Source organism: Papilio machaon, chromosome 6 (assembly GCF_912999745.1).
Source record: "Papilio machaon chromosome 6, ilPapMach1.1, whole genome shotgun sequence".
NCBI classification, from domain to species: domain Eukaryota; kingdom Metazoa; phylum Arthropoda; class Insecta; order Lepidoptera; family Papilionidae; genus Papilio; species Papilio machaon.
The window spans coordinates 7288133-7309215 of record NC_059991.1 but is presented as its reverse complement, the minus strand read 5'-3'; the positions used below and the strand labels follow the sequence as shown (position 1 = coordinate 7309215).

General features: G+C 38.2%; 2 protein-coding genes across 2 annotated transcripts; both read left to right on the top strand.

Moving 5' to 3' along the window:
* The first annotated feature begins 1077 nt into the window (after positions 1–1077).
* On the top strand, positions 1078–6807 carry LOC106714732 (aspartate--tRNA ligase, mitochondrial). The gene is made up of 5 exons (XM_045678431.1): positions 1078–1866; positions 2061–2548; positions 2630–2837; positions 2962–3117; positions 4963–6807. Exons 1-5 carry the CDS (start codon positions 1198–1200, stop codon positions 6805–6807), a joined length of 3366 nt encoding a protein of 1121 aa, XP_045534387.1. The 5' UTR covers positions 1078–1197.
* Positions 6808–8255: 1448 nt separating this feature from the next.
* On the top strand, positions 8256–20764 carry LOC106714733 (mucin-17-like). Its single transcript, XM_045678430.1, has 3 exons — positions 8256–8307; positions 8619–11892; positions 12199–20764. The coding sequence occupies exons 1-3, from the start codon at positions 8256–8258 to the stop codon at positions 20762–20764; spliced, it is 11892 nt and encodes a 3963-aa protein (XP_045534386.1).
* Positions 20765–21083: the final 319 nt, after the last annotated feature.

Genomic DNA, 21083 nt, shown 5'->3' with positions numbered 1-21083 from the left:
AATTATCAAATTACAAGCAAGAAGACAATTCATTGACTAACTTGTAATCCAAAATCGCTTTTATTCTTTTATAAGATTCATTAAATTTTTCAGCAGCTCATTCTAGTTTAAAAAGTAAATAATACAATGTAAAAAATGCACTAGTACTGTTCCAGGATAACAGAATAATGCCATCTATGTTTAAAAAGTGTAAAATGAGACATGGAACTTTGAACAAGTATTTTTCAATAAATTAAATAAGAATAAATCAAATTTAACACATTCTTTTGTTTTTTATTATCTCGTAATAGTTCCAAAAAAAAATCTACATTAATTCATTTGTTTTAAATTAAATTTAAACTGTCCTGAAGTTTGAGACAAACATAAACATTCTCATTTAAAATATATTTAACGCACGAAATATTTAACCATAACAATACTAATGATAGTAGTACTTAAATTAAATAACTAAAGTAATTTTAATACTAATTTAAGAGTAAATGAAATGTTTAATGCCATTTATTTTAAACTTTTAAAAATGCGAAACCCTTCAATTTTAACTAATTTATTTTTTAAGTATTAAATATCTACATAAGAATAATTTGAGACCTAACATTAATTCCTAACTTATTTCGAATAAGTAAATAAAGACGGCAATATTCTAACGCCTTGCATTTGTTTTTAAATTATCCCAATTAAGAGAAGTGCGAAACGACTTTTTAAAAATACTTCATAATTTTCTTATGCGTTCTTTAATTTTGTTACGATCTTATATTTAACTCATTGCTATATCTTTCTTATTTAATTTATTAACAAAACATTACACGTATTGTCAGTAAGAATTTATTAAATTCTCGCATTTAAACAATATAGAAAGTTTAGTTTTGACTCTCTTCAAAATATAGAACATAAAAGTAAACAGAGGTATTGAAATTGTTTTAACGTATGCCCCATGGGGAAAATACTTATCATAATTAATAACGGAGTGAGCTTTCTTTATTAGATTTTATAAAATGTAAGTTTATGCTTTAATTGCGAATATTTTTTAAAAAAGGTACTGAATGTTTCGAAGTCCACCAAATCAAAATGTGACGTCACAGCCCTCACGAATGTTTGTCGGCAAAAGTATAAAAGAAGCCGACACTTTGTAACACCGCTCTTTCGTCGATTGTGAATACGTTGATTTGTTGCTCGCACGAATCCTGTTGATTTTCAAATATGGTGGACCAAGGACAAGGAACATCGGTGCTGACTTCTAAGCTGCTGGAACTTATGCGGGTGACTGGATATCCTATTGAGCAGAGGAACGGCCAGAGGAAGTTCGGACCACCTCCAGACTGTAAAGGGTTTGTACCACCGAAAGGATGTGAAGTCTTTATTGGGAAGCTGCCCAGGGAGATCTACGAGGATGAGCTCGTCCCGATCTTCTCCAAAATTGGTAAAATATACGAGATGCGATTAATGATGGACTTCTCCGGTTCCAATCGGGGGTATGCGTTTGTTAATTACATGAGGAAAGAGGATGCCGATGAAGCGGTCAGGAAACTGAATGGGTTCGAGATCAGACCACTGCGAAAAATCGGTGTCGTTAAATCTGTCGATAATTGTCGCCTCTTCATTGGCGGTATACCGAAGACAAAGTCAAGGGCCGAAGTATTTGAAGAACTTACGAAGCGAGTGCCAGGGATCGTCGATGTGATCTTATACAAGAACTGTTTTGATAAACGTCTCAACAGAGGTTTCGCTTTTGCGGAGTTCGAGACTCACAGAGCTGCAGCTATGGCAAGACGATCTCTCATACCGGGATGCGTAAAACTTTGGGATCATGATGTGATGGTTGACTGGGCCGAACCGGAACCTTCTATAGAAGAAGATCTAATGAAAACGGTGAGTTTTAATATATTTCATCGGCGTAACTTGTTTAGAGTTATTAAATTTCATTTGTTAAAGTTCGTCGCAATATAAAGTAAACAATTGTCGCACTAATCTTTGTTCATCGTATAACACTTGATATAGTTTAGGTGTCTTAAATATTAGTTAGCTTTTTATCTGTTAGTACAATGGGTACATTTTACTTGCAGGTAAAAGTCCTGTATGCCCGCAATTTTCAGATACGTACAACGCCAGAAACTATACAGAGTGTGTTTGAGGCTGCTATAGATAACAAAATCGAGAGAGTAAAAAAGATATATGACTATGCTTTCATTCATTTCTATCAACGTTCTCATGCTGAGCTTGCTATGAACAAATTGCAAAATACAGAAATTGATGGTAGCAATATTGAAATAAAATGGGCAAAGCCGGTAGATAGGGATTTATATAGGATACAAAAACAGACTAAAGGCAATGCTAAGTTTAACAACAGTCTTGGGCTTTCTCAAACACTTATGCTCTATAAACAGCATGTGGAGAAGCGGGCATACGAGGATACACACAAGGAGGATGAAGGCATTGGCTCTGCTTGTGCAGGGGAGTCCTGTTGCTCTCCCATGGGAGGATGCCAATATGTGGCACCACAAGAAAGCACTTACACATTGGCTCCAGCTAAGCTTGATGCCCTGTGTAAAAGGTATTTATTTTTATCATTTTTCTCTGCTGATTTTTTTTTTAGTGTGAAAGGTAAAGCTAAAATTTCCCTGTGAACTTTCAGGTACATGTGGATGCCACCAGTGTACACCTATCAGAAGTACCTTGATGCTGCAGGTGCTGAGGTCTGGGTGTCCTCTGTGGAACTGCCTGAAGTAGGTCAGCCATTGTCTTCTGTGCCTAGAAAGATTGGGCCGTTGGTCACCAGACCTTGCTACTCTTTCCAGCAAGCATATGTTCAAGCTGCAGAGTTAGCTCTACAGACTATTAAGGTTAGTTCAATACCCTCATAGTTTTTTCAATCGTGTTGATTTTGTTCAATAATTTAATTTTCTTGTTAAAATCTTAAAATTAAATTGAAATTGTTGTGTAATTATTCTGTAATTTTTATTGCAGATCTTGCATGCAGACATTGCTCAGCAGTCTGCCCCGCCTGCAATCCAGCCAACTTACACTTCAGTCTTGTCCCCAATCCCCAACTGCATGGGATACAGATATGAGTATGCTAACCCCATATACCATAGACAACCAATGTCTGTTGCTCTCCCTCCTGTCTGGAGATCTAATATTTTGTAATCAATCAAGAATTAAATCAAAATCTGAATACACCTACATATGACGGAATAATTAAATGCAATATTGTATTGCATCAAATTATTATTTTTTTTTATAATCTGTATTTTGACTTAATTATATTTAATATAGAGATTACAGAAACTTGACAAAATTTTAGATTACCTTGGTACAATTCTGTTATTGTATTAGATAATTTAATATATAAAATTGTTGGTCATAATTTTAGATTTTAAGTCTTTCTATTAAAATTAGCAGTAAGTGACTTCAGTACATTTCTGATCAAGGTATTTTGACCTCTATATTTAATTGCTGTTTATACCACAAAATCAATATAGGTGCCTAAGTTTTATTAGTTATTTTTTCAACATGGTTACATTGAAGATTTGTTAATTTTATTTCATTAGTACAGTATTTAAAGCGATATTTTACATGTGTAAAACTGCCAACTGTATTACTTCCTTGTGTTTATATTATGTATATTCAGAGAGAAGTACTACATTAGTCCATTTCTACTGTTCTTTATTTTTTTTGTGACCTTTGTTAATTAATGAATAAATATAAAATCCAAGTTATTTGTTTTTTATTAGAAAATAAACTGCCGGCCTTAATTTTACTTTAAATCCAGTGTTTAGGAATTCCCCATTCAATTAGGTATGCGAAACTCAAAGGTGTGCGACAGTTTGTGAACCATAGACAAGTGGATATTTTATTTTATATTTTTATTTATTCCTTATGGATTTGTTTTATTTTTATTCGGAACTTGAAACCTCGCTTTCGCTTGTATAATTTACTGAACGATACATTATACAAATAAATTTCTTTATATAAATAATAATTATTTGATAACATGTTTACACAAACTTACACAAGTTTGTGTGTGTTTCACTACCACTGTAAACTAGCTCTCGCTCGCAACACCGTTAACCCACGGTTAAACAAGTAAGCTTTCCATCTACTAATGTTACATGCTAACATGGATAGAAGTCCTCGAGAATATGCGTGATCTACATCAGATTGTTTAATTTAATTTTTTAAATAAACCTTGTTACAGTTCATGTTTGCAGTCAAAATTAAGTTTTTAGAAACGCTGTCCTCCTGAAACATGTTTTTTTCCCAGATTGTACGTAGAGATAATTTATTGGTCATTCTATTTAATAAAAATGATGTAGTTAATTCGTGGTAAAATCTCTTGAATTAAAAGAAAGCTAAATTGTTTACGATTTACTTCTATTTGTTACTGTACCCGAAAAATTAGGGACTTTGTAAACTTACAAAAGTGTAAAGTTACTGTGCCTGAAAATAAATGTATACAGTGATTTTTTTTATTTTTTTGCTAACATTGTCTAGTATAGCGGTAGTTAGAGGGCGCTGACTTTAGTTTTCAAGTTTAATCAATTTTTTTTCGATATTTAATTTCGTTTTAAGTATAATATAAACAACTTAAATAAACCAAATTGGCTAAATAAAGTTAAACATTAAGAATGGTAATAAAAAAGACACCTATAATAAAGAAATCTTTGTAAAACTGCCATTTGTATCTGCCAATCAACTGTATGTGTCACAATCACAATATGTCACAACTTGTCAATGTCATTTATCCGTGTATTTATTGTTTATAAATTTTTGTTTAACCGAAGTTACAATTGAGAAATGCCATCAAAAAGAAATTAATATATACAACAATAAAGGAATATGTGATACAAGAAGTAATATGTTAAGACACGAGATATATGTTTAAAAATACCTCAACTTAAGTGAACTATTATATTAGTGATAAAGCTGAAATAAAGGGATAAATAACATTTCTTTTTATCAAAAACATATAAAATGTTGAGACGAAAACTTATGAATTCCATTGATTTATTTTATGGAATAAGAAATATACAAAGGTTGAGTTCCGGTCGATTCCTAACCTATAAACTAAAACATACCCTTGTTGCTAACAAAAGAGAAATTGATACTGAAAAAGAAATTAAAAAATCGCAAGATATCAACGCCTTTACATATAGAACTCATACTTGCGGTGAGCTACGTTCAATGCATAATGGAAAAAGTGTAACACTTTGTGGTTGGGTACAATATCAACGTATGTCTAAATTTCTACTACTACGCGACTCCTACGGCGTAACACAGTGTATAGTTAACAATAATCAAATTAATTTCAACGATGTACCTCTTGAATCTATAGTTAAAATAAATGGCACTGTTTCCTTAAGACCAACTAATATGATAAATAGTAAAATGAGTACTGGTGAAATAGAGGTTGTCATAGATCAATTAGAAGTGCTAAATGTAGCTGATAAAGTACCATTTAATTTAAGGGTCCATCAAAAACCTAAGGAACAACTTAGAATGCAGCATCGCTACTTAGATATAAGATTTCCTGACATGCAAAATAAATTACGAACAAGGTCTTCAATGTTACATAATATGAGAAAATTTCTTATTGAGACATATGGGTTTGTGGAAGTTGAAACACCAACACTGTTCTGTCGGACTCCTGGTGGAGCTAGAGAATTTGTTGTTCCAACACATTATCCTGGTTTATTTTATTCTTTAGTTCAAAGTCCACAACAGTTCAAACAAATGTTGATGGCCGGTGGTGTTGATAGGTATTTCCAAGTTGCCAGATGTTATAGAGATGAAACAACAAGACCTGACAGACAACCGGAGTTTACACAACTTGATATAGAAATTTCGTTTACAAATTTAGATCACATTATTAAAATGATTGATCAGTTACTCTATGAAACATTTACAAAACCACTACCAAATCCACCTTTTAAAAGAATTACATATACAGAAGCTATAGAAAACTATGGTACTGATAAGCCGGACATAAGTTACGATCTACGTTTTAAAAATGTATCTCACTTATTCAATAACAATGATGAAGCAATACTTAGTGCTTTTGTTTTACCATATCCCGCTGAACTTGGTAAATTGTCTTCAAAACACAAAGATAAAATTAAAGAAATAAAACAAAAAAACAATGTAAGAGTTATATTAAATGAAAATGTTAGTAAAGAACTTTCTAATGACATGAAATGTCACATCCAAAGTATTGTAGGAGAGAATAAAGCTTTTATTCTAGCTTTGGGCAGCAAAGAGAAAGTGTGTACTTGTCTAGGTGAAATTAGACAACAAATAGCAGTATTACTACAATCTAAAGAGTTAATAGAAATTAACAAGGATATAGAGCCGTTATGGATTGTGGATTTCCCTTTATTTACCGAGGGTGATAATGGTTTAGAAACTTGTCACCATCCTTTCACAGCCCCTCATCCTGAAGACTTTCACATGTTGGATTCTGAGCCTTTAAAAGTAAGAGCACTTGCTTATGATATTGTTATGAATGGTAATGAAATTGGTGGGGGGTCAGTGAGAGTACACAATGCTGATCTTCAAGAAAAGCTTTTACGTATGCTAAATATAGATGCAAGTAAATTAATGCATTTTATAAATGCATTACGTAGTGGTTGTCCACCTCATGCTGGGATTGCGTTAGGTATTGATCGTTTAATAACAATAGCTTGTGATGCAGACTCAATCAGGGATGTTATAGCATTTCCTAAGTCTCATGAAGGCAAAGATCCTTTGTCCGGTGCACCTAATGTTATTACCGAAGATGATAAAAAGTACTATCATATAAATGTTGTAAAGTAATTTTCATTTATAAAACGTAACAATGTTATATTTATAAATGTAACATAATGTAAATAAAGATAATAAATTATTTTTAACTGGAAAATAACTCATGTTTAATTTTAAATGTAAAATTATTAGAAACTAGCTGTCGCCAGCGACTCTGTCCGCGCGGAATTTAAAAAGACTTAGTAGCCTATGTGTTCTTGCAGATTATGTTCTATACCCATGCCAAATTTCATCCAGATCTGTTGAAACGTTCTGGAGATACCTTCTAACAAACATCCATCCATCTAAACATTCGCATTTATAATATTAGTCAGATTTGGAAATATACCAAAATGTTATTTTTACTACTATTATTTGTTACCAACTAACCCAACCACTAAAGCACAGCACGACAACCGGCTGTCATTTTCTTGGTTGATTTTTTTCCATGCCTATTTTTGTCACCTGAATAGGCTTAACAATTATTGGGAAGTTTTGACGTTTTGCTTGATGAGATTCCTATATAATTCCTATCTTACTAATATTATAAATACGAATATTTAGGTTTGAATGGATGGATATTTGTTTGAAGTTATCACCGAAACGGGTCTTGATGAAATTTGGCATAGATGTAGAACATAGTCTCGATGAACACATCGGCTACTTTATTACTTGTTTTTATTAGTCGGTGGCGACAGCTAGTACTTTATGAATTTGTTCCTCTTTTCAGGTAAGGGGAGTTTAGGATTAAAACAATTTAATACACAGAGTACCGTTTCTTGCAAATCCGTCTGATAAATCAGTTTTTTTTTTTTTAACATAAATGTTGTAAAACTTACTTAATGCTCCTAACCGTTATACTTAATATTTACCGGTTGTCTATTTACATTATTTTTTCAAACACTATGAGTGTTTGATACAAAGAAATTCATAAAAAGTTAACGATTTCCGTTTTAAAATTAGGCACTTATTCCGTATGATTACACTTTTTCTTGTTAACACTTTCCACGCCACAACAGTTTTTTCGTATGTATGTCAACTCACCAAGCGAGTCGTTAGCAGTGGACGTGTTATTAAATGACCTAAAGTACTCGTCTCAGATGAGGCCTTAATTGAACCAAGAGTGCTAAAGTTTTAAATAACATTTAATCGAAGTATGGCGATTTTTTTTGGGGATTCACTACTTCACTCATGCCCGTATCTAAGAGGAATAATAGATAAGTTTTTCCAATTCACAGTAATATTTAAACTCATATATCATTTGGATTCATAATAATTACTTTATTTAACTATCGTGAATTCTATAAACAGAACCAGTTAAACATAATATGTAGTGTAATAAATTATGATACCCTAGAAAATACTAATACTAAGTGCATAAGATAATTATAACCGGATCATAGCTAATTAGCGTAAATAAAATAAGACTTAAAACGTATAAAACTTGTGCCAAAAGTAGACGATACTATTTTTTGCGTAAAATGTCGAAGAGGCTGGTACTGATATTATCAATAGCGTTTTTATTAAAAATCGGTAAGAAACGTATTTTAAAAATTATATAACGATAAATGACAATATTTTCAAATGGTTTAAGACGTCAAAAATATGCGTAATTTACGTAATTAGCAATAGTTTATCCAGTATGTTAGTGCAGATCGTAGTACTCAGTTTTTTTTTTTTAGATTTAGCAAGTCGGATTAAATTGACATATCATTGGCCGCGTGCTTTGTGGTTTTACGCTGCACAAGTACTATTTTGGACACCTGTGCAATGTCAATGTATTAATCATGTAAGACAAAAGTATGTAATACAAAATGAACAATGAATTTAATTTTTTTTTTCAGCATCTGCCGGCGTCCTGAACATAAGTGGATCAGTTGGTTTGTCTATAGGTAGAAAAGGTAGTCAGGGATTGTTTGAAAATATAGCAGCTACGATTTCAAGCTTGAAAAATAAGCTATTAAATCTAGGAAACATTTTAAGTGGTGGAAAAATAACTTCTATATCTAAAACAACTTCAACTACAGAGGCTACTACTACTACTAGCTCTACGATTAAAAATGCGGAAAAATCTGGTGTAACTGCAGCACCTACAACTGGACATCCGGAAACTTCTTGGAAACATATAGCGCCCACAAGTAATACGTCTGAAACATTGGGAACTACTAATCCTGCGAAAACTTCTACTGCTTCTGAGGCAACCGAAAAATCAACAGCCAAGGCTTCTGAGGGAACTGGAGCACTTACAACTAAAGCTATTGACGCTTCTGATGCAACTAATGTATCTACGACTGAAGTAACTAAAGCTTCAGAAGAAACGGAAAAACCTACGACTGAAGCTATTAAAACAACCAAGGCAATAGAAGAACCTACGACTAAAGCTACTGAATTTCCTGAGGCAACCCAAGCACCTACAACTAAAAATACTGAAACTTCCGATGCAACAGACGCTTCTATTACTGAACCAAACAAAGTAACAGAAGCATTTACGATTGAAGTTTCTGAAGCTTCTGATGCATCCGAAGCAACCTCAACTGAATTTTCTGAATTTTCTACAGGTTCTGAGTCAACAGAGGCTACTGAAGCCTCTGAATCAACCGAAGTAACGACAAGGGGAGACATTAATGCTTCTGAAACAACCGACATATCAGCAACTGAAGCTACTTCAGTTTCTGAGTCGTCCGAAGCATCTGCAACAAAAGCTACGGAGGCAACCGAAGTATCTACAATTAAAACTACTGAACCTTCCGACGCATCAGAAGCACCTACGATTGGAGCAATTAAATCTTCTGAGGTAACCGAAGCACCAACAATTAAAGCTACTGAGGCAAACGAGGCACCTATAGGTAAAACTTCTAAATCTTTCAATGCAACAGAAGCATTTACGACTGAAGTTACTGAAGCTCCTGTAGCAACCGTAGCTCCTACGACTAAAGCAACTAAAGCAACCAAGGCAAAAGAAACCCCTATGTCTGAAGTTACTGAAGCTTCCGCGTCAACAAAGGCACCCACAATAGAAGTTATTCAAGACTCTAAATCACCCGAAGCATCGACAAAGGAGAAAACTGAAGCTACTGCAGCTTCTGAGCCATCCGAAGCCATCCGAACTGAACTTTCTACTGGTTTTGAGTCAACAGCAGCACTTACGTCTGAAGCTACTGAAGCATTTGACACGACCGAAGTACCTAGGACTGAAGTTACTGAAGTTCTTGTAGCAACCCAATCACCTTCGACTAAAGCAAATAAAGAAGCCGAGGAAAAAGAAACCCCTATGTCTGAAGTTTCTGAACCTTCTGAGTCGAAAGAGGCACCTACGACAGAAGCTAATGAAGCCTCTGAATCGACTGAAGCATCGACAAAGGAAGATACTGAAGCTTCCGATGCAACAGAAGCACCTACGGCTGAAGCTACTGAAGCACCAACAACTAAAGCTACTCAGGCAACCGATACACCTAACTCTAAAGCAACCAAAGCTTCTGAGGCATCAGAAGCACTCATGATTGAAGCTACTGATGCTTCTGAAGCTACTGAAGTACCGACAGCTCAAGATACTGAGGCAACCAATGCACCTACAACTAAAGCTACTAAAGTTTTCGATGCAACTGAAATACCTACGTCAGAATCATCAGAACCTTCTGAGTCAACAGAGGCACCTACAACTAAAACTACAGAAGCTTCTGAATCAACCAAAGCATCTAAGAAGAAAACAACTGAAAGTTCTAAAGCAACTGAAACATCTACGACTGAAGCGACTTCAGCTTCTGGGGCAACCGAAAGATCAACAAATAAAGATACTGAGGCAACCAATGCACCTACAACTAAAGGTACTAAAGCTTCCGATGCAACTGAATTATCTATGACTGAAGCTTTTGAAGCTTCTGAAGCAACAGAGGCACCCACGACTGAAACTAATGAAGCCTCTGAATCAACCGAAGCATCGACAACTAAAGTTACTGAGGCAACCGATGCACCTAATTTTAAAGCAACCGAAGCTTCTGAGGCATCAGAAGCACTCATGATTGAAGCTACTGATGCTTCTGAAGCTACTGAAGTACCGACAGCTAAAGATACTGAGGTAACCAATGCATCTACAACTAAAGCTACTGAAGCTTCCGATGCAACTGAAATATCTATGACTGAAGCTTTTGCAGCTTCTGAATCAACAGAGGGACCTACGAATGAAGCTACAGAAGCTTCTGAATCAATAGAAGCACCTACGAAGAAAGCAACTGAAAGTTCTAAAACAACTGAAACATCTGCAACTGACGCGACTACAGTTTCTGGGGCAACCAAAATACCAACAACTAAAGCTGCTAAGGCAACCGATGCACCTACAATTAAAGCTACTGAAGCTTCCGATGCAACAGAAACATCTTCGACTGAAGCTTCTAAGTCAACAGAAACACCTACGACTGAAGCAACTAAACCAGCCGAGTCAAAAGAAAGCCCTATGACTGAAGCTAATAAAGCCCCTGAATCAACCGAAGCATCGACAACTAAAGCTACTGAGGTTACCGATGCACCTGATTCTAAAGCAACCGAAGCTTTTGAGGCATCAGAAGCACTCACGATTGAAGTTACTGATGCTTCTGAAGCTACTGAAACACAGACAGCTAAAGATACTGAGGCAACCAATGCAACTACAACTAAAGCTACTGAAGCTTCCGATGCAACTGAAATATCTATGACTGAAGCATCAGAAGCTTCTGAGTCAACAGGGGGACCTATGACTGAAACTACAGAAGAGTCTGAATCAACCAAAGCATCTACGAAGAAAGCATCTGAAAGTTCTAAAGCAACTGAAACATTAGCAATTGAAGCGACTACAGCTTCTGGATTCTCTAAACGTTCCGAGTCAACAGAGGCACCTACGGCTGAAGCTACTGAAGTTTCTGAATCAATCAATACATCTATGAAGGAAGCTTTGCAAGCTTCTGCGAAAACCGAAGCACCAACAACTGAAGCTGCTGACGCATTTGGCACAACCGAAGTACCGAGGACTGAAGTTACTGAAGCTCCTGTAGCAACCGAAGCACCTACGAATGAAGCAACTAATTCAGCCGAGTCAAAAGGAACCCCTATGTCTGAAGTTTCTGAACCTTCTGAGTCAACAAAGCCATCTACGACTGATGCTAATGAAGCCTCTGAATCGACTGAAGCATCGACAAAGGAAGATACTGAAGCTTCCGATGCAACAGAAGCACCTACGGCTGAAGCTACTGAAGCACCAACAACTAAAGCTACTCAGGCAACCGATACACCTAACTCTAAAGCAACCAAAGCTTCTGAGGCATCAGAAGCACTCATGATTGAAGCTACTGATGCTTCTGAAGCTACTGAAGTACCGACAGCTCAAGATACTGAGGCAACCAATGCACCTACAACTAAAGCTACTGAAGTTTTCGATGCAACTGAAATACCTACGTCAGAATCATCAGAACCTTCTGAGTCAACAGAGGCACCTACAACTAAAACTACAGAAGCTTCTGAATCAACCAAAGCATCTAAGAAGAAAACAACTGAAAGTTCTAAAGCAACTGAAACATCTACGACTGAAGCGACTTCAGCTTCTGGGGCAACCGAAAGATCAACAAATAAAGATACTGAGGCAACCAATGCACCTACAACTAAAGGTACTAAAGCTTCCGATGCAACTGAATTATCTATGACTGAAGCTTTTGAAGCTTCTGAAGCAACAGAGGCACCCACGACTGAAGCTAATGAAGCCTCTGAATCAACCGAAGCATCGACAACTAAAGTTACTGAGGCAACCGATGCACCTAATTTTAAAGCAACCGAAGCTTCTGAGGCATCAGAAGCACTCATGATTGAAGCTACTGATGCTTCTGAAGCTACTGAAGTACCGACAGCTAAAGATACTGAGGTAACCAATGCATCTACAACTAAAGCTACTGAAGCTTCCGATGCAACTGAAATATCTATGACTGAAGCTTTTGCAGCTTCTGAATCAACAGAGGGACCTACGAATGAAGCTACAGAAGCTTCTGAATCAATAGAAGCACCTACGAAGAAAGCAACTGAAAGTTCTAAAACAACTGAAACATCTGCAACTGACGCGACTACAGTTTCTGGGGCAACCAAAATACCAACAACTAAAGCTGCTAAGGCAACCGATGCACCTACAATTAAAGCTACTGAAGCTTCCGATGCAACAGAAACATCTTCGACTGAAGCTTCTAAGTCAACAGAAACACCTACGACTGAAGCAACTAAACCAGCCGAGTCAAAAGAAAGCCCTATGACTGAAGCTAATAAAGCCCCTGAATCAACCGAAGCATCGACAACTAAAGCTACTGAGGTTACCGATGCACCTGATTCTAAAGCAACCGAAGCTTTTGAGGCATCAGAAGCACTCACGATTGAAGTTACTGATGCTTCTGAAGCTACTGAAACACAGACAGCTAAAGATACTGAGGCAACCAATGCAACTACAACTAAAGCTACTGAAGCTTCCGATGCAACTGAAATATCTATGACTGAAGCATCAGAAGCTTCTGAGTCAACAGGGGGACCTATGACTGAAACTACAGAAGAGTCTGAATCAACCAAAGCATCTACGAAGAAAGCATCTGAAAGTTCTAAAGCAACTGAAACATTAGCAATTGAAGCGACTACAGCTTCTGGATTCTCTAAACGTTCCGAGTCAACAGAGGCACCTACGGCTGAAGCTACTGAAGTTTCTGAATCAATCAATACATCTATGAAGGAAGCTTTGCAAGCTTCTGCGAAAACCGAAGCACCAACAACTGAAGCTGCTGACGCATTTGGCACAACCGAAGTACCGAGGACTGAAGTTACTGAAGCTCCTGTAGCAACCGAAGCACCTACGAATGAAGCAACTAATTCAGCCGAGTCAAAAGGAACCCCTATGTCTGAAGTTTCTGTAGGTTCTGAGTCAACAAAGCCATCTACGACTGATGCTAATGAAGCCTCTGAATCAACCGAAGCATCGACAACTAAAGCTACTGAGGCACTCGATGCACCTAATTCTAAAGCAACCGAAGCTTCTCAGGCATCAGAAGCACTAATGATTGAAGTTACTGATGCTTCTGAAGCTACCGAAACACCGACAGCTAAAGATACTGAGGTAACCAATGCATCTACAACTAAATCTACTGAAGCTTCCAATGCAACTGAAATACCTAGGACTGAAGCATCAGAAGCTTCTGAGTCAACAGAGGCATCTACGACTGAAACTACAAAAGCTTCTGAATCAACCGAAGCATCTACGAAGAAAGCATCAGCAAGTTCTATAGCAACTGAAACATCTACAACTGAAGCGACTACAGCTTCTGGATTCTCTATACGTTCCGAGTTAACAGAGGCACCTACGGCTGAAGCTACTGAAGTTTCTGAATCTATCAATGAATCTATGAAGGAATCTTTTCAAGATTCTGCGAAAACCGAAGTACCAACAACTGAAGCTACTGACGCATTTGACGCAACTGAAGTACCTAGGACTGAAGTTACTGAAGCTCCTGTAGCAACCGAAGCAACTACGACTGAAGCAACTAATTCAGTCGAGTCAAAAGAAACCCCTCAGTCTGAAGTTTCTGTAGGTTCTGAGTCAACAAAGCCACCTACGACTGATGCTAATGAAGCCTCGGAATCAACCGAAGCATCGAAAACTAAAGCTACTGAGGCAACCTTTGCACCTAATTCTAAAGCAACCGAAGCTTCTGAGGCATCAGAAGCACTCATGATTGAAGCTACTGATGCTTCTGAAGCTACTGAAGTACCGACAGCCAAAGATACTGAGGCAACCAATGCATCTACAACTAAAGGTACTAAAGCTTCCGATGCAACTGAAATATCTATGACTGAAGCTTTTGAAACTTCTGAATCAAAAGAGGGACCTACGACTGAAACTACAGAAGAGTCTGAATCAATCGGAGCATCTACGAAGAAAGCATCTGAAAGCTCTAAAGCAACTGAAACATTAGCAACTGAAGCGACTACAGCTTCTGGTTTCTCTAAACGGTCCGAGTCAACAGAGGCTCCTACGGCTGAAGCTACAGAAGATTCTGAATTAACCGAAGCATCTACAAAGAAAGGATCTGAAAGTTCTAAAGCAACTGAAACATCTACAACTGAAGCGACAACAACTTCTGGGGCAACCGAACGATCAACAACTAAAGAAACTGAGGTAACCGATGCATCTACAACTAAAGCTACTGAAGCTTCCAATGCAACTGAAATACCTAGGACTGAAGCATCAGAAGCTTCTGAGTCAACAGAGGCATCTACGACTGAAACTACAAAAGCTTCTGAATCAACCGAAGCATCTACGAAGAAAGCATCAGCAAGTTCTATAGCAACTGAAACATCTGTGACTGAAGCGACTACAGCTTCTGGATTCTCTAAACGTTCCGAGTCAACAGAGGCACCTACGGCTGAAGCTACTGAAGTTTCTGAATCTATCAATGCATCTATGAAGGAATCTTTTCAAGATTCTGCGAAAACCGAAGTACCAACAACTGAAGCTACTGACGCATTTGACGCAACTGAAGTACCTAGGACTGAAGTTACTGAAGCTCCTGTAGCAACCGAAGCACCTACGACTGAAGCAACTAAACCAGCCGAATCAAAAGAAACCCCCATGTCTGAAGTTTCTGAAGCTTCTGAGTCAACAGAGGCACCCACGACTGAAACTAATGAAGCTTCGGAATCAACCGAAGCATCGACAACTAAAGCTACTGAGGCAACCTTTGCACCTAATTCTAAAGCAACGGAAGCTTCTGAGGCATCAGAAGCACTCACGATTGAAGTTACTGATGTTTCTGAAGCTACTGAAACACCGACAGCCAAAGATACAGAGGCAACCAATGCACCTACAACTAAAGGTACTAAAGCTTCCGATGCAACTGAAATATCTATGACTGAAGCTTTTGAAACTTCTGAATCAAAAGAGGGACCTACGACTGAAACTACAGAAGAGTCTGAATCAACCGGAGCATCTACGAAGAAAGCATCTGAAAGCTCTAAAGCAACTGAAACATTAGCAACTGAAGCGACTACAGCTTCTGGTTTCTCTAAACGGTCCGAGTCAACAGAGGCACCTACGGCTGAAGCTACAGAAGATTCTGAATTAACCGAAGCATCTACAAAGAAAGGATCTGAAAGTTCTAAAGCAACTGAAACATCTACAACTGAAGCGACAACAACTTCTGGGGCAACCGAACGATCAACAACTAAAGAAACTGAGGTAACCGATGCATCTACAACTAAAGCTACTGAAGCTTCCAATGCAACTGAAATACCTAGGACTGAAGCATCAGAAGCTTCTGAGTCAACAGAGGCATCTACGACTGAAACTACAAAAGCTTCTGAATCAACCGAAGCATCTACGAAGAAAGCATCAGCAAGTTCTATGGCAACTGAAACATCTGCGACTGAAGCGACTACAGCTTCTGGATTCTCTAAACGTTCCGAGTCAACAGAGGCACCTACGGCTGAAGCTACTGAAGTTTCTGAATCAATCAATGCATCTATGAAGGAAGCTTTTCAAGATTCTGCGAAAACCGAAGTACCAATAACTGAAGCTACTGACGCATTTGACGCAACTGAAGTACCTAGGACTGAAGTTACTGAAGCTCCTGTAGCAACCGAAGCACCTACGACTGAAGCAACTAAACCAGCCGAATCAAAAGAAACCCCCATGTCTGAAGTTTCTGAAGCTTCTGAGTCAACAGAGGCACCCACGACTGAAACTAATGAAGCTTCGGAATCAACCGAAGCATCGACAACTAAAGCTACTGAGGCAAACTTTGCACCTAATTCTAAAGCAACGGAAGCTTCTGAGGCATCAGAAGCACTCACGATTGAAGTTACTGATGTTTCTAAAGCTACTGAAACACCGACAGCCAAAGATACTGAGGCAACCAATGCATCTACAAGTAAAGGTACTAAAGCTTCCGATGCAACTGAAATATCTATGACTGAAGCTTTTGAAACTTCTGAATCAAAAGAGGGACCTACGACTGAAACTACAGAAGAGTCTGAATCAACCGGAGCATCTACGAAGAAAGCATCTGAAAGCTCTAAAGCAACTGAAACATTAGCAACTGAAGCGACTACAGCTTCTGGTTTCTCTAAACGGTCCGAGTCAACAGAGGCTCCTACGGCTGAAGCTACAGAAGATTCTGAATTAACCGAAGCATCTACAAAGAAAGGATCTGAAAGTTCTAAAGCAACTGAAACATCTACAACTGAAGCGACAACAACTTCTGGGGCAACCGAACGATCAACAACTAAAGAAACTGAGGTAACCGATGCATCTACAACTAAAGCTACTGAAGCTTCCAATGCAACTGAAATACCTAGGACTGAAGCATCAGAAGCTTCTGAGTCAACAGAGGCATCTACGACTGAAACTACAAAAGCTTCTGAATCAACCGAAGCATCTACGAAGAAAGCATCAGCAAGTTCTATAGCAACTGAAACATCTGTGACTGAAGCGACTACAGCTTCTGGATTCTCTAAACGTTCCGAGTCAACAGAGGCACCTACGGCTGAAGCTACTGAAGTTTCTGAATCTATCAATGCATCTATGAAGGAATCTTTTCAAGATTCTGCGAAAACCGAAGTACCAACAACTGAAGCTACTGACGCATTTGACACAACTGAAGTACCTAGGACGAAATTTACTGAAGCTCCTGTAGCAACCGAAGCACCTACGACTGATGCAACTAAACCAGCCGAATCAAAAGAAACCCCTAGGACTGAATTTACTGAAGCTCCTGTAGCAACCGAAGCACCTTCGACTAATGCAACTAAACCAGCCGAGTCAAAAGAAACCCCTATGTCTGAAGTTTCTGAAGCTTCTGAGTCAACAGAGGCACCCACGACTGAAACTAATGAAGCCTCGGAATCAACCGAAGCATCGACAACTAAAGCTACTGAGGCAACTTATGCACCAAATTCTAAAGCAACCGAAGTTTCTGGTGCATCAAAAGCACTCATGATTGAAGCTACTGATGCTTCTGAAGCTACTGAAGTACCGACAGCTGAAGATACTGAGGCATCCAATGCACCTACAACAAAAGCTGAAACTTCAACAAAAACTGAACCTTCCGATGCAGCTGGTTTACCTACGACTGAAGCTTCAGAAGCTTCTGAGTCAACAGAGGCACCTAGGACTGAAATAACAGAAGCTTCTGAATCAACCGAAGCATCTGAAAGTTCTAAAGCAACTGAGACATCTATAACTGAAGCGACTTTAGCTTCTGGGGCAACTGAAAGATCAACAAATAAAGATACTAAAGCAACCAATGCACCTACAACTAAAGGTACTAAAGCTTCCGATGCAACTGAAATATCTATGACTGAAGCTTTTGCAGCTACTGAATCAACAGAAGGACCTACGAATGAAGCTACAGAAGCTTCTGAATCAACCGAAGCATCAAAAACCAAAGCTACTGAGGCAACCGATGCACCTTATTCTAAAGCAACCGAAGCTTCTGAGGCATCAGAAGCACTCATGATTGAAGCTACTGATGCTTCTGAAGCTACTGAAGTACCGACAGCTAAAGATACTGAGGTAACCAATGCATCTACAACTAAAGCTACTGAAGCTTCCGATGCAACTGAAATATCTATGACTGAAGCTTTTGCAGCTTCTGAATCAACAGAGGGACCTACGAATGAAGCTACAGAAGCTTCTGAATCAACAGAAGCACCTACGAAGAAGGCAACTGACAGTTCTAAAACAACTGAAACATCTGCAACTGACGCGACTACAGTTTCTGGGGCAACCAAAATACCAACAACTAAAGCTGCTAAGGCAACCAATGCACCTACAACTAAAGGTACTAAAGCTTCCGATGCAAATGAAATATTTATGACTGAAGCTTTTGCAGCTTCTGAATCAACAGAGGGACCTACGAATGAAGCTACAGAAGCTTCTGAATCAACCAAAGCATCGACAAATAAAGCTAATGAGGCAAATGATGCACCTAATTCTAAAGCAACCGAAGCTTCTGAGGCATCAGAAGCACTCATGATTGAAGCTACTGATGCTTCTGAAGCTACTGAAGTACCGACATCTATAGATACTGAGGCAACCAATGCACATACAACAAAAGCTACTGAAACTTCCGATGCAACTGGAATACCTACGAATGAAGCTTCAGAAGCTTCTGAGTCAACAGAGGCACCTGCGACTGAAACTACTAAACCAGCTGAGTTAAAAGAAACCCCTATGTCTAAAGTTTCTGAAGCTCTACAATCAACCGAAGCATCGACAACTAAAACTACTGAGGCAACCGAAGCTTCTGAGGTATCAGAAGCACCAACATCAAAAGCTTCTGAAGCTTCCGAGGAACCTACAATTAACGCTACTGAAGCTTCTGATGCATTTTTAACTGAAGTTACTAATGAATCATCACCATCCAAAGCTGAGGCACCAACAACTAAAGTTACGGTGGCAACAGAAGTATCTACAATTAAAGCAAATGAAGCTTCCGAGGCATCAGAAGCAATTAGGACTAAAGCTATTGATGCACCTGAAGCTACCGAAGCACCAATGAATAAAGCTACTGACGCTTTTGAAGTTACTGAATCTCCTGAAACAACCGAGGCACCTACGACTTTAGCCACTAAGGCAACCGAGGCAACAGAAGCACCTTCGTATGAAGCTTCTGAAGCTCCTGAGTCAACCGAAGCAACAACAACTCAAGTTATTGAGGCAAAGTATACACCTACAACTAAAACCATTGAAACTTCCGATGCAACGGAAGCACCTATGACTGAAGCTTTTGAGGCTTCTCAGGCAACTGAACGATCTACAGCTAACGCTAATGAGGCAACAGAGGCAGCTACAGCTTATGATAGTCAAGCAACTGAGGCACCTACAAGGAGCGCTGCCGAGTTAAGTGAAGCACCATCAACTGTAGCTACTGCCGCTTCTGAAATAACAGAAGTACGTACAAGTCAATCTTCTGAGGCAACTAAAACACCAAAAATTAAAACTACTAAGGCAATCGAGGCACCTACAACAAAAACATCTATGACTCAAGCTACTGAAGCTTCCGAAGCTTCCGAAGCACCTACGACTGAAGCTACTGAAGCTTCTCAGGCAACCGAAGCACCTACCACTAAAGCTAGGTATACTTCTGAGGCAACAGCAATACCTACAATTGAAGCTACTGAAGCTTTTGAAACAACCGAAGCACTTATGATTAAAGCTACTTCAACTTCTGAAGCGCAAGAATTACCTACAACTGAAGTTACTTATGCTTCTGAAGCCACTGGTGCACCTACAAGTATAGCTACCGAAGCAACTGGAGAACCTACAACAAATTTAACTGTAGCAACCAAAGTGCATACAAATAAAGCTTCTGAAGCAACTGAAACACCAACAACTGAAGCTTCTGAAACAAACGAAGCTACTGGGGCAACAGAGGCACTTACATCTAAAGCTACTGTGGGAACCGAGGCTCTTGCAACTAAAGCTACTGAAGCTTCCAAAGTACCTACGACTAAAGCTACTAAAACTTTTGAGGCAACAGACGCACCTACAGCTGATCCCACTGAAAATTTTGAAGCCATCGAAGCACCTAGAAGTAAAGTTTCTGAATCAACCTCAGCACAAACAACTAAAACTACCGAAGATTCTGATGTAAACATAGCAACTAAAACTAAAGCAACTCTGGCAACCGAATCACTTACTGATGCAACTGAAGCTTCTGATGTAATCGAAGTAACTAAGACTAAAGCTACTGAGGCAAATAAAGTACTTAGATATGGAACAACTGAAGCTTTTATGGCAACAGAATCACCAGAGACGGAAGTTTCTGAATCAACAAACACACCAACAAAAAAACGTTCTGAGAGAACTGAAGGACCTACAAAAGGTTCTGAGAAAACCAGTGTTGCCGGATCGGCACCAACAATGACGCCATCGGCAACTACATCTAAGCCAATTTTATTACGATGTTCATGTTACAAAGAACGTCGTTGGAGAAATTAATATTATTGTGGTATTTATACCCTACTCACCTTATAAATAACTATTAACTCAACTTGACGCAATTTTTTCATACAAAAAATTTTAGGAATGGTTTTCAGTGTTATGATGTAAAATATTTAAGTTATCACATACTTACCCTGGATTTTATAATACCAAAATCTTTCTATAAAACATATGGGGATCTCTGTCACTATCTTTCACACAAGATAGATAACAATATGTTTTAAGCGGACATTTTGGTCTCAGAAATCCACGGTTAGTAGTATTATTAAATTGTGTTTTTAGAGAATACACATTTAATCCTAAATTTCTAAAAAGT